A 15,420-nucleotide genomic window follows, 5' to 3' on the forward strand; every position below is an offset into this window, starting at 1 on the left:
AGTTCATAAGGAGACATGGAGGACATGAATCTCTGGGCAGGCTCGCACTGCTTTCAGAGTAGCAGGAGAGGGGAGCGATGATTCCTTTTGTTAGCAAGGAAACATATTGAAGGAAGAAGCTGTAAGTCGTGGCCTTAGAAATTTATCTTTCGGGAGCACCTGGCTGGCTCAGTTGGTAGAGCATCTGACTCTTGATCTTGGGGTCTGATCAAGTCCCACATTGAGGATAGAGTTCACTTAAAAGAAGTAAAAGGAGGTGTTTTTTCTTAGGAGAAGTAATATAATCTTTAGCTTTATATTAACTAGATGACCCTGTAAAAAAATGGACTTTTCTAGATCTCCTAAAATATGTCATATGCTTATAATGCTATGAAAAAGTTCATTTATTCACCTTCTAAATTGTGCTAGGATCCTAACAACAAAGTAGGCAGAGTTTTTCCCTTCAAGGATTAATTGTCAAGTGTGGAGACTGACATCAATAAAAGCTTAGATAGAAGAGAGAAGTTATCATACATTTATTTTTTATCTTTCTAAGAATTCCAACTAATCTTATGTTGTTGAATTTCAGTTGATTCTGATTACTCTCCTGGTGTTAAATATTTAGATTATTACAATGTTTGCTCTTTTACAATAGAATAATGGGACAAACAAGAATGTGCCATAAGAAGGATAAAGGGAAATCTTTTAAAATGTTTCAGAACACATACGATGAAATAAAGTTAGTAGTGATTAAAAACATGTAACAGTGATTGAGAGGGTTTTCTTGTTTGACAGATACCTTTCTTGACCCAACTGTCATTTGGCCAAGGTGCTTTCCATTAAATTGCTTCCAGCAGGTTTGTTTTTAGGTACATAGGCAGTCAAGAAGGAAGGATGAGAGAGGACTATGAGCAGATAAAGAGGAGTCAGTATAAGTCAGTAATGCTTTGTAGTATTACCTCATCTGTCTGGACACTTCAAAAGATTCTAAGGTGGTTCTCTTACAGTAGATTAACAATTGTTAAAACTATTGTTTCCTTAATCCTTGAAATGTTAGCCAAGGAAAAACCCTATATTTCATGCACTTTCAGTTATAGGAAATAAAGATATTGTTTGGTTTACACAAAAGTGTTCACAGTACCTGAAAATACATGGGCTCTTTCCAAAACAAATCAAGCTGATTTTCGTTGGTATGGAATAAAGGGGGAAAAAAGTCCAAATAATGGTTTTTTTGGCCAGACTAAAAAACGGACAAACAAAAACACTAAAACCTATTATTTGTGTTATACTTCTTAAGAATTGAATGGTATTAGCTAATTTTGAAAGGCTGCTTTTCAGATCTAATGGAATCTTTTTTTAACTTAGTGTCTGATAACTAATAATCTGATGTTTATCATCTGTGCTAGGTTTGGTAGTAGCAGGTTCTTTACATGAGGTGTTATATAGGACTAACATTATTATATGTATTATATGTACTTGATTACCTTCTAAGGTATTTCCTTTTGCATACATTAAGTGCATATATTTTGAGATCCTAATGAGAAAAGGATTTTACTAGCAGACGAAGAATGTATTATTTTCTTTTTTAGATATGCCTGAAAATTAAAAATACTCATTTTTTTCATTTAGAAAATGTCTTTCATTTACATCCAGCCTGCCACACCATTTAGAAAAGCTTACCATGAAAATAAGAATATTATAAAAATTAGTAAATAAGAAGTATATGTGCACATATACATAATATTTATTCAGATTATAATGTTGTTAAAGTCAGTTCTGTTTTATGATCATGGTAATCTCACAGCAGGCAATGCCCATTTTCTCCAGTGATTAATGTAGCACCATTGAGTTTTTAGAAGGTTGTTTTCTTAATTTGACTGTCTAGGAAGCATTTTCCCTGTTGAAAAACAGGTGTAAACATCAATACCCAAGATAAGAAAGTGAGCTCCTACTGTTTTCTGATGTCTCCAGTGTAGAGAACTCAGAAGGTTAAAGTCTGAGGATTGGGTAAGGCTAATTTATCAGAAGTAAAAAACTAGAAAATTTTTGGTGTGATTCAAAGACTTCAGCTGAGAGAATGACAGGAAGCCTTTTAACGGCAAAATAATCTGTCAAACTCTTTGAATATATAGGGACTGTGTGGCAAACATGTGAAATCAAACCCCAGCACAGTAATTACAGGTAATTTGTGAACTGTTTCTCATTTCCTCACTGTGTAAATTATATGCCTATTCACTTGAGACAAGATTTGACTTTTTGAGAATCTTACTGAGATTCTGTAGCTTAACACTGGCCCCATTGTTTCAGGGTTCCCTATGCTGCTCTTCAAATTTGCAGCCAGTTTTGAGTGAAAGGAGGGAAGATTTTGGTGTAAAGTTCTAAAGTTATTCTGTTTATTTTGTTTTCTGTATTCGAGTCTACTGTTCACTTTCGGCAACTTTGATTATGGATCAGGTGTTTAATATTATGGTTCAAGTCTATGTTCAATCACCTCTCCTATGTATGCCAAATAAAATAAATCATAAACCTTTCAGAATATTGGGTTCCATGCTAGTTGACTCAATACCTGTTAAAGACTCCTAGGTACTGCAAAATTGTTAGAAGGCGTTACCAGCTAATCAGGGTAAGAATTGCAAGACTCTAAGCTGTACATTAACATCATTTGTGAGAAAAGGAAAAGCAAAGTAATAATAATAACAATAAGCTTCTTTTTTTGTTTGTTTCTAAAGATCGCTCTCATTTTATTTCCTGCCATTAAGTTTTCCTAAAAGAAAAAAAAAATCAAAATTAAAAAAAAAAAGAAAACCATTTAACACGCATATACTCATCCATCATTAACATTTCTTTAATCTTATATGGTGGCGTTATTTGTGTTTATTTCTGTTGTGTTTTTCTCTTTGTTTACTTCTTTGACAAAGCATGTCACTTTTTGTTTTACCTAGTTGTATTTTGCTACTGCATGTCACATGTTTTAAATGACTCAGTGAACAAATGAATTCTTGTCATTTTAAATTTCACTCTAAATATTACAAACAACCTGCTCATTCTCAAACATTGCTCCACATTTTTTGCTTTGGGTGGGAGCATGCAAAAGAAGTGAACCAAAAAATGGCAAGAACTGTGTGGTATGGCCAGCTTTGTACCTGATAATCTGTTGAAGCCTGTTAAAGTTAAACCTAAGTACGATGTATGTATTTATAATTTGAATCATTTGTGTTTCTCTTTTGTTTGCATGATATGATTTTGTTTTATATTTTGTTTTTTTCCACTCACCAGATGTTCCCAACACTTTGCTTCCCACCACTATCATCCCCTCCCTTACCACTGCAACAGTCACAACCACTGTAGCCATAACAACCAGCCCAACCACATCTGCAACAACCAGCAGCGTAAGAGGTACAGTATGCTTCTTTGTTATGGCCTGGAAAGCACATTAAATGAAGCTTTAAAGGGTTTTTTTTTAAAGGGTAGAAAAATTGAGATCCAATTTTACTTAATTATAGGAACTAATTAAGTCACCTAAATTGCTATCAATTTAGGGTTATTGGGATAGAATATGAGACAAGGTGTTACATTTTAATTTTTTTAGTGTCACTTATGACTAATATGAAAATATTTCACAATATTGGCTAAAAACATATGGAGCAAACACTGAGCAAAATTAAATGTGAACATGGGGCACTTTTTTTTTTTTTTTTGCCTTGCCTTGTAATTGTAAACAAAGAAATAAGATATTCAAGTTTGCAGAGGTAGCATTTGCTTTTTAAAGACCGGATGTAAATGGCTTATTCCTCTGCCACTAGATTAAAAATACCCACAGTGTTGAATGTGTTCTAAAATTGGCATAATTCATGGGGTCATCATAAACTGTTCACCACATAGAACTTTTAAGTAAATATTCAACATGTCACCCTAAAGTGATTCTCTGAGTAGATCTATTCCACTAACAGAATGTTCTGAAAACAAATGTTGATAAAGTTGTCTAGGATGATAGGAATTCATATGTGGCTCCATGAGTAATCTCTGGTATTGGTTTATTATTAATAAATGTTTTTGCCTAAAGGAGAGCAACCTTGAAGAAATTGAAGTAATCTTTAAAGGCAAAAAAATAATTACATGATGGTTCAGAAATATAAAAAAGCATTCCTGAGCAGTCATTGAGTGGTTAGTAGGTGATGAATAAATTAAAAGGAATTGTCTGAGTTCATTATAGAAAAACATGTTTTAGACTTAATTTTTGCATAAGCAATGCTCATAGAGAATTTGTCCTATTTAAGTCTGTCTTTTTGTACTTATACATGTTTTATGTCATGTTGCCTATACTAATATGTTTGTTAAGATTAACAATTTAACTCAAAATCATGGGGACTTTACATTAATATGTATGTAATCAAAGTTATACTAAGGACTGGCTTAACATTATTTTCCTCCAATATACTATCTGTTTTTCTTAAGGTTTTATTAATTTTCAATATTAAATTGAGTTTCTGGCTTTGATGTAACAGTTATCATAGTGTTTATCTCATTTCTGAAAAATTCTTATATTTGATAATTATTTTTTGATAATCATGTTAACTCTATTATGTAAGATTGATAACTGAAGTTTGATGATAGTAGCAATAAGAATTTCTCAAAAATTACTGTTTATTTTAGTATTACTAGGCAAACTGTATTTGAGCTAAATCTACAAGTGACAAGAATTTAAAGATCTTTCTCATATCAATTTATATGAAAATCAAGTAAAAGTAATAAAAATGAAAAAAGGTAAAAAATACTTTGTGATATTATAGGAAATGAAAGATACCTAAATTTTTACTTTGCTTCATTTTATTATTTTTCCAAAGATTTTACAAATAGCAATTTATTTTTTTTTTTAACGTTTATTTATTTTTGAGACAGAGAGAGACAGAGCATGAACGGGGGAGGGGCAGAGAGAGGGAGACACAGAATCTGAAACAGGCTCCAGGCTCTGAGCTGTCAGCACAGAGCCCCACGCGGGACTCGAACTCACAGACCCCGAGATCATGACCTGCGCCGAAGTCGGCTGCCCAACCGACTGAGCCACCCAGGCGCCCCTACAGATAACAATTTAAATAAAATGTAATTACTGCATGCTAACAAAATCTCTATGATAATATTAAGTTCTGACTGTACAGACAAATCACTTTGATGGAAAATGACAATGACATAATGACTTAATTTTTTTGAAGACGTTCTTATAGCAAAAAACAAACAAACAAACAAACAAACAAAAAAACATTTCCTGAGGCACCTGGGTGGCTCAGCTGGTTAAGCGTCCAACTCTTGATTTCCACTCAGGTCATGATCTCACGGTTCCTGAGTTCCAGCCTTGTGCTGGTCTCTGCACTGGCAGCCCAAAGCCTGCTTGGGATTCTCTCTTTCTCTCTCTCTCAGTCTCTCTCTCTCCACCCCTCCACCCCTCCCCTGCTTGTGTGCACTCTGTCTCTCTCTCTCTCTCTCTCTCTCTCTCTCTCCCTCCCTCTTTCTCTCTCTCTGTCCTTCCCCTGCTTGTGCTATCTCTCTCTCTCAAAATAAATAAAACAAACATTAAAAAATTCCCAATAGTCAATTATTCCTTCTTCTTCAAAAAAATATTTTTGGGGGCTTGCTGTCTATATATGAGGCTATGCCAGGTTGTACAATTACACAAATCAAACATATTCTATCTAAAATAACTAGCAATTACATAATGCATTCTGCACCCTCCCTAAGTTAACAGTGTCTGTACTTACTTAAGGAAAAGTCTTCATGCTCTTTGTGAACATATATACATGCATCTTAGTATAAAAAAGAGAAAAATGTTTTATTTCAAATGAAGTGTTTAATAACACATTTAATACTCGTTCACATGCATCTTAAGTGGAGCCTTACCTATTGCATCTTCACCAGCCGTTAAAATGAAATCAATTTTCTACTTTTTAAAGTAAATTCACTTTTTACAGGTTTCCTAAAATGTTCTGTGCACTTTAAAAGTGATAAAGAATTAACCTTTGCTGCAGAAGAACATGCAAATAAACTAACCTCAAAGAAGACACACACATGCAAATACACACACCCGCGCACTCACATGCCATTCCCTGTTATTTTCACCTAAAGGTTGAAAGACAATATTTTTCAAATGGCACCAAGATATGTGGAAAGAAAAAATGTATTTTATAAATTGGGCAATGCATAGTAGTTATTTTGTATAGGAAAAAAAAATTGCAGCACTGACATTAAGTATTAATCTAATGCCTTTTTTTCTCTTCTATGTTCAATAAACCCCTGAGGGTGGGGAAAGTCATTGGGCGCAACTGTATAATTAATGTTCTAGTCCATATTTGAGGGAGTGGAAAACTCAGTATATAAACATTGTTATGAATTTTTTTTATTTTATGTTTTTATCTGTTTAATTTCTATTTCCATTCGCTAGAATGTGAAGTTCAGCAAAGCTAGGACCTTAGTTGTCTCACTTAAAAAAAATTTTAATTTATTTGAGTACAGTTGACATACAATGTTATATTTGTTTCAGGTGAACAGCAACAAATTTATACATTATAAAATATAGCCACAAGTGTAGCTACCATCTGTCATCATACAGTGCTGTCATAATGTCATTGACTGTACTCCTTATCCTGCTCCTTTCATTATCATGACTCATTCATTCTGTAACTAGAAGCCTGTGTCTCCCACTCCCCTTAACTCCTTTTGCCCACCGCTCCAATCCCTTCCTCTCTGGCAATCATCAGTTTGTTCTTTGTATATAGAGGTCTGATTCCACGTTTTGTTTGTCTTATTCATTTGTTTCTGTTAGATTGCACATATGAGTGAAATCATATTGTTTTTATCTTTCTCAATCTGACTTGTGTCACTTAGCATAAACTCTAGGACTATGTTCTTGCAAATGGCACGATCTTGTCCTTTTTTATGGCTAATACTTATGTGTGTATGTATGTTTGTGTGTGTGTGTGCACATCTTTCTCATGACCATCTTCCTTCATGATGCTTCCTAAAGCATTCATTCATCTATCAATGGACATTTAGGTTGCTTCCATTTCCTGGCTATTATAAATAATTCTGCAATAAACGTAGGGGTGCATATTTCTTTTTGAATTAGTGTTTTCATTTTATTTAGGCGAATATTCACTAGTGGAATTATTGTATCATATGGTATTGCTATTTTTAAATTTTTGAGGAAACCCCATACTGTTTTTCACATTGTTGTGAATTTTGTACACAAGTGTTTTCTAAGTTGAATGATATTCCTTTATTTGTATATTACCTATTAAATTAGAACTTTCAGATGCAATTACATTTTCAATTTAATTCACTTATTCATAAATTAATAAAAGATGTTTCAAAAGGATCATAATAATAATCTAAGAAAATCTGAAAACTGAAGAGAACTCAATATTGTCATCTTACAGTTTTTTTAAGTTTATTTGTTTCATCCCTTTCATTCAGTTATCTAAAGTAACTGTATTTGATTTTATGAGGTTTAAATGCTATTTCTTCAAATTTCATAAACTATATTTACCCACCTATGTATATATTTAATAAATGACTGTAAATAAATTACCACTCATTTCTTTATCTGCCCTCTTTCACCACTACTAAGTTTTCCAGTCTGAGATATGATAAACATAACTATAGAGAACAAACTGAGGGAGGTGGGCAGCTGATGGGCTAGATGGGTGATGGGTATTAAGTAGGGTGCTTATTGTGAGGAGCACTGGGTATTACATGTAATGAATCACTAAATTGTTCTCCTGAAACCAGTATTAGACTGGTTTGTTGACTAACTACAATTATATGTTGACTAACTACAACTTAAATGAAAATTTGAAAAAAAATACATTTAAAGAATTACACCTGTGGCTATATTAGAAATCAGGGTGAAATAGAACAAAACAAACTCCTCAAATCCCTCAATTTCACATCTCTTCAATTTGTATGTGAAATGCATCCCCCTTAGGAGGAATAGGAACTTCAACCATATGGAATAAAAGCTGGCCATTAGCACTGTCTTGTTGCAAATAAAGGTGTTAAGACAGAGAAGCCAGCAAACTTCAGCTGTCACCAGAAAGAGAAAGTAAGTGTGCCCTAGGGGCATCTTTGGGTGTGAATTTTGGTTCTTTTGTTTACAAAGTCTTTGGTCTTGCACCATGAACCACATTGGGCCTCAGCACTTTTATCAGAAAATGAGAAACACTTAATAGAAGCATTTAATTCCCAGGTTGTCTTGCAGATTGGATAGTATCTAGAGTTCTGAAAACATAATCAACAATCAATGTATGATAGGATTATTTCTCACTTCTCTCTAGTAAAACAAATGTGTTTACTCGTAGTTGTATGATGCAATTACTGAAATTTTATATATATATAAATATATAATAGTGGTTTGCAATGGTTTTTGGTGGTAGCGTACTGATTACTTTTAAGCCTAATTTTTATTGATTATATAAAAAAGATAACATGTTACCAGAGCATATAGAATTTATTTACAAATATGACAATAATTTATAAACTTTCCATGAAGTTTATAGTATTCTTGATTTGTAGCATATATCTAAAATCTGAACATTTTATAGATCTTTTAAAATGTTTTCATTACAAGAGACTATGGCTATAAGACATTTTAATTTCTGCTTTTGGAAATGACAGGGTTTTTTAAAAGTCTAGTGGCCTGATTAATCCTATCACTCAATTCAGATGGCATATTTATACTCTCTTATAAATGTTTCCTGTTTTTTGGTGTTGTTTTTTTTTTTTTTTTTTTTTGGATCACTGTGATAAATATTAATGAGTTAAATACGATCATTTATAAAATGGTTCCAAATGACCTGATATGATTTCTAGTATTAATATTATTTTAACATGGTGTGTTTAATTTGAAAACATCTTTCATTTCGATCATATCACACAGTTTTAGTTTCATAATAATTATATCATAATCTTGGAATCTTTAGCAGCACCCTCATTTTACAGATAACAATATTGAAGTATTGAAAATTCTAAAACCATATATGAGACAATGACATATATCAGTGGTTATGTCTATTCACATGATTTTTTTTTTTTTTTAACGTTTACTTATTTTTGAGACAGAGAGAGACAGAGCATGCACGGGGGAGGGTCAGAGAGAGAGGGAGACACAGAATCGGAAACAGGCTCCAGGCTCTGAGCCATCAGCCCAGAGCCTGACGCGGGACTCGAACTCCCGGACCGCGAGATCGTGACCTGGCTGAAGTCGGACGCTTAACCGACTGCGCCACCCAGGCGCCCCTATTCACATGATTTTTACAAATAGAACTCACCGGGGCGCCTGGGTGGCGCAGTCGGTTAAGCGTCCGACTTCAGCCAGGTCACGATCTCGCGGTCCATGAGTTCGAGCCCCGCGTCAGGCTCTGGGCTGATGGCTCAGAGCCTGGAGCCTGTTTCTGATTCTGTGTCTCCCTCTCTCTCTGACCCTCCCCCGTGCATGCTCTGTCTCTCTCTGTCTCAAAAATAAATAAACGTTGAAAAAAAAAATTAAAAAAAATAAAAATAGAATTCACCAATGAATGTTTTATACTTATCAAGATAGAAAAACTTCTAAAGTCCTAATTGCGGTTTCTGACTCAGCAAAACTGTAAATGCCTTTGAAGTATAAATATGAGATGATAGGTGCACCTGGGTGGGTTAGTCGGTTAAGCGTCCGACTTTGGTTCAGGTCATGATCTCATGGTTCCTGAGTTTGAGCCCCGCGTCGGGCTCTGTGCTGACAGCTCAGAGCCTGGAGTCTGCTTCAGATTCTGTGTCTCCCTCTCTCTCTCTCTATCCCTCCCTTGCTTGTGCTCTCTCTCTCAAAAATAAATAAACATTTTAAAAAATGCTTTTAAATGAGATGATATAAAGAGAAGGTATAAAGTATCTGATATACTTCCTGTTCTAAGACTAAGAGTCTGTTCAAATATTTCATGCATTTCAATACACTAAATAGAGAAACATAATTCCTAAACTTGATGAGATTGTTTATATAGTTTATCTATGTAAACATCTAAATGAATTCTTAATTCAAATTATAGATTTGGTTTTACTTTAGGCTTTGAGATGGTAAAATGATTTTATAGTAATAAAATTACATCATTTGTCAAGTAATTCTTTTTTTTAATGTTTACTTATTTATTTTGAGAGAGAGCAAGGGAACACAGGAAGGGCTGAGAAAGAGGAAGAGAGAGAATCCTAGGCAGGTTCTGCACCGTCAGCACAGAGCCCAAGGCAGGACTCAATCTCATGAACAGTGAGATCATGACTTGAGCCGAATTCAAGAGTCTGAGGGTTAACCAAATGAGCGACCCAGGCACCCATTTGTCTAGTAATTCTTAAACAATTTATTTGTATAATGAGTCTACTTGCAATGAAACCGTATTTAAGCATAGCATTGCAAAACAAAAACAAAGGATATCTTTTAAAAATTTAAGAAATTGATCATTATCAAACTGACTACAATTAGAGTAATAATGACCAAACTCACAAAATTTAAAGATGGATACCATTGTGTTGATCCCAACCTATTGACAATAATACTTTCAGCTAGGAATGCCTGAGGCACTGTTCTGGGTAGACCCCTCATATTTCTAGGAGCCCCCAGACATTTCCTCCACCAGGGCCAATGTTGTGGCTGGACTAGCTCTAGTGGTTCTTTTGATCTCGGGATACATTTTAGCAAGAAACTATCTGAAACTTTGAGTGACAAAATTTATCACTCGCAGTTCCTGGAAGGCCATAGAGTGAGGCAATGGTCAGAAAGAGAGAGAGTGTACATGGACTTGGGGCTCTGCCTTTATTAGCATGTCTACGGGTTTGGAGTTTGACCAACTGGCAAATTTAAAGAATAAGAACAGAAAGGAGGGCATAGGAAGGAAGAAGTGGGGCTACTCAAAACAGTCAGTTATCTAGGTTATTCATGACTTTCTGAAAGAGGAAGCTTCACGGGTAGGGCAGCCTTATGCCTTATCTGATTGTTTTGCCAGGCAGTGGTGTCCTACTGTATCCTACTGTATTGCAGCTGTATTCTACTGCATTCTACTGCTGGTAGTGTGTCTATTCAAGGTGAATGTGTTCTGAAATGGATACTTTGACAATCAGGCTCTTCCACTGCAAGTTCTCAATTCTTCACAATTAAGTGACACGTTAATTTTGTTACTTATGTTTAAAATGTAATATTGGGGCGCCTGGGTGGCTCAGTCAGTTAAGCGTCCGACTTCGCTCGGGTCACAGTTCGATCCCCGCTTAGGGCTCTGCGCTGTCCGCTCAGAGCCTGGAGCCTGTTTCAGATTCTGTGTCTCCCTCTCTCTCTGACCCTCCCCCGTTCATGCTCTGTCTCTCTCTGTCTCAAAAATAAATAAATGTTAAAAAAATTTTTTAAATAAAAAAATAAAAATAAAAATGTAATATTAAGTGAAATATTTTAAATCATCCATGTAGAATAGAATGAATTTTAGCATATACCATAGCTCTTTAGCCCCTACGTTGCCATTGCATTTTTATTTTGTTTTTATTTTTTTTTTAATGTGTTTAGTTATTTTTGAGAGAGAGAGAGGACGAGTGGAGCAGGAGTGGGACAGAGAGTGGGGAACAGAAGATCCAAAGTGGGCTCTGCGCTGACAGCAGGGAGCACGATTCAAGGATCAAACTCACCAACCGTGAGATCATGACATGAGCTGAAGAAGTCAGATGCTTAACCGACTGAGCCACCCAGGCGCCCCGCCATTGCATTTTTAAATCATGTGAATGACGGGCGCCTGGGTGGCTCAGTCTGTTAAGTGTCCGACCTTGGCTCAGGTCATGATCTGAAAGTGGTGAGTTTGAGCCGCATCTCGGGTTCTGTGCTGACAGCTCAGAGCCTGGAGCCTGCTTCAGATTCTGTGTCCCCCTCTTTCTCTGCCCCTCCCCTGCTTGTACTCTGTCTCTCTCTCTTCCTCTCTCAAAATAAATAAACATTAAAAATAAATAAATAAATCATATGAATGACATAAAACTTAATTATTTAAATGTAAATTAGGTTAGGGACTTGTTTGACCATTAAGTATAATCCTAAATTATTGCTGTTTTAAAGATCTTAATAAATACTTTCTTCTTTAAAGATTTCTTAAAGTAAATCTATGTGACTTGTAAAAAAACCTTCATTAACACAAAGTTAAACTAGAACAAAAAGAATTTGTTAAACTACTTGGTGACAGCATAGAGAAATTGAGACAAATTTTGAAATTCTATACGTATTTCATATAGTCATTTTTAATGAACTACAGTTGCCTAAAGTGTTGATTATGAGATAGTATTTGATATGCAGATTTCTTTACTTCAATTATCATTTCCTTTCCCTGGCTTCAAAATATAAGAAACTAAAGTAAAATTAACACAGAATGCATACATGTGTACTTTAAACCACTGTCTGAAGCATCTATTTAATTAAATCAGCTTTAAAAGCAATAATGATCTGACCTATGCTTCTAGTCTCTATTTTCTTTACATCAAAAGAAATTCTAGTCTATCTTTATTTTATTTTTATTTAGTTTTATTGTGCCACCTCCTTCCCTTTTTGGTATAGATACTTTAAAAATTGAATACAAAATTATACACATTTAACAGAATAAAAAAAAAAAAAAGCCAGCACTGAGAAGAATAAATGAAGTCATTATAGCTCTGAGTTAGTCACTATAAATGCACTCAAATAGAGCATTTGCAATGGTAAAATATATCATCTTGACACAGTTAAATCCCAAAGTGTGCAAATCAAGAAGTTGTTTATGAGCTTGTATTATGAGTGTTTAGCTATTAAAAACGTTTCTGGTTTTATTGGTGGTAATAAAACATAATTTGCATGGTGTTGTGAGCTTTTAAAAATTAAGTGTCAATATGTTGGGTTTTTTTCACTCGACAAAAATTAAGTAATAATTCAGTCTCCAGATGGTCCATATAGAGAGACCTCCTTATCTCTAAAAAGACAGGTTTCCACATTTAAGCTCTAAGTGTAGCTAAACTTCCATTAGTCTTTTTAAAAACAACACTTATTATATGAAGTTGACTCACCTTTAAAATGAAACATATGAAACATAGCTTATAATGAAAATAGAGTACTAAAAATGCTTCTACTTGGAAAGAGCAAGCAACATGCATGGCCCATAGTTGAGAACACTTTCAACCTGGATAAAAATATTGTGTTGTTGGTGCTGAAGGGAGTGGCCACAGGCTGGACCTGGGAGGGAACGTGGACTGGGGGTCCTAGTCTCTCAGTCAGCTATGGACCCACACATTTGAATAATGGCAATGTTTCAGTTTAAATTAAATTGCAAGATAGCATAGAAGGCTAAAGTCTTTTTTTTGGTTTTTTTGTTTTGTTTTGTTTTTGTTTTTTGTTTGTTTTGTATTCTAGTAGATCTTATTTGGAATAAGAATACACATCGCTTGTTATATACAACCATTTCTAAAACTAAACAAAGCATTTGACTCCAAACTTGTGAAGTTGAACTCTGGCCAAGTTTGAAAATCTTTAAATATTTACCTCTTTCTTTATAGCATTTGGGAAATAGTTGAGGAAAACTGGTGTTCTTATTTTCTTTCCAATATGACCTATTAAGGGAAGCAGCACACTTATGCTCTCTTCTATTTTCTAAGAGCACTCTTGTGGCTTGTGCAATTTAAAACATCAAACATTTTTAAGAGTTTCATTTTAAGCTTGTTTATTTCTTTGGCTTAGATCAATTTAAAAAGAAATCTTTGTTCCATTAGTTTACATTTCTTCTAAGTAAACAGTTTTACTAATACTGTTTTTACTTCTATAAATGTAGGAGTGTCTTAATTGATTTTATGGTAATAATCCTAGATTTTATATAATCTAATAATATATACATTTCCTGCAAAACAATCTCTAAGAAAGAAAATAAAATGCTCCCTAGTAGACTATGTGCCATTTTCCTTGGATTCATTTTTATATAATATGCATATGCATACAAACATTAAATTAAAAAGTTTCCATATTTATGATATTCCAGGAAGCACACCACTCATAAAATATCAACACCTACTTAGTCTCTTATGATTAGGATGATAATCTGTTTTACGTTTTAAAAGCTTAGCCTGCCTATGTGAATAAATGCTTTTCCGAACATCTCTAAAATTATTTTAAAAATCATTAATAAACTAAACTGGTTGTATCTTTCTTCCTAACCAACGAATTAAATTTATGAGCTGTGCCTTTGAAGCCGAAAAGATTACTGGCATTGCCCTTGCTTCTTTGACAGTCCACATGAAACACACTTAATAACCTCCTGTGTTAGCTTGGTGGAACACTGAATTGATACTAATTATACCAACTTTGGGATAGAAGGTGACCTTGACTTCGGCTGGAACTTTCTGCCAGGACAATAAATAAGAGCAAATGCCACAAAGCATGACTTCTGAGAAGGGTCTAATACAATCTATTAATTCTGGGGAGTCCGTGGAATTACAATAAGTGCTTGCATAACTATAATATTTTAAAACATCTCTTGCTTCAATAATATGGCCGTTTTTTTTTTCATTTCTCTATATTTCAAATAATCTCCTGTTAGCTTTCTGTACTCATTTAAATTAGCGGTGGCCAGAAAATTAAACACTACTTGATGCACAGTGTGTATAAGGTGATTGCAAGGCAAAGAGACAGATTTTTACTGAATGGCTTCTCAAATCCATATATAATGTTTATACAATTTTAGTAGCAGAACTGCTTTATGCTAAAGCTGTGATAACACTGACTCTTCAGTGAAGACATGTCTATAAAATGATTTTAAAAAATGACTAAGAAGAAAGTAATTGTCCCAGTAGATACACAGGTTGAAAGTATTGTAAGAAAATCTGTCAAGGCCAATGATGTATATCAATTTCACAGTTAAAAAATTGAGTTCAGTAGTTTTAAAAAGAGCCAGTAAAGTTACTACTAATACTATAAACAGGTTGGTAAGACCAGAAACTAAACTTTGTTTACCAATATTGTTTAAAGAATACATGAGTGTAAGGGGAATTTTGTTCAAAGTGTTCAGTAAAAGTGGAAATACTAATTTAAGTCTAGTTATTCTTCATTTCAGAAAAAAGAGATGAACTCAGAATTCCCAGGGTTATTTCGTGTAACTCATCAGTAAGCAAAGAATGCTGATCAATGAGTATTTAAATAGAGACAGAGAAAGCAACTTTAAACTAACGTGAGGAACTGCAGTAGGTTCACTGAGACATGCTATTTTTTCCAAAGTGAACCAAGTTTGATGTCTAAGAACTAGATCCCATAATAAAAAGCATGAAGCTCTTCTAGAGTAGTCTGTGTTAAACTGGGTAAGTTACAATGGTCTTAACACGATTATTTTTCTTCTTCCTTGAAGTTCTGTTCTTTAAATATTGATTATAGACTGTTTTTTTTTTTTTTTT

At 34.2% G+C, this 15,420-nt stretch overlaps 1 protein-coding gene across 3 annotated transcripts in view; it reads left to right on the forward strand.

The window, feature by feature from the left end:
• CADM2 (cell adhesion molecule 2) overlaps positions 1 to 15,420 on the forward strand; it is a 1,087,048-nt gene that overhangs the window by 992,629 nt on the left and 78,999 nt on the right. For 2 of the 3 annotated variants that reach the window (XM_040484219.1, XM_040484220.1), the window contains one exon: positions 3,256 to 3,375. The exons of the other annotated variant lie outside the window; for it this stretch is intronic. In XM_040484219.1, the coding sequence (XP_040340153.1) occupies positions 3,256 to 3,375 (120 nt within the window). The remainder of the gene's footprint in view (positions 1 to 3,255; positions 3,376 to 15,420) is intronic. 3 annotated transcript variants of the gene reach the window in all.

Source organism: Herpailurus yagouaroundi, unplaced genomic scaffold (genome assembly GCF_014898765.1).
Source record: "Herpailurus yagouaroundi ecotype Mexico unplaced genomic scaffold, PumYag 162, whole genome shotgun sequence".
Taxonomy (NCBI): domain Eukaryota; kingdom Metazoa; phylum Chordata; class Mammalia; order Carnivora; family Felidae; genus Herpailurus; species Herpailurus yagouaroundi.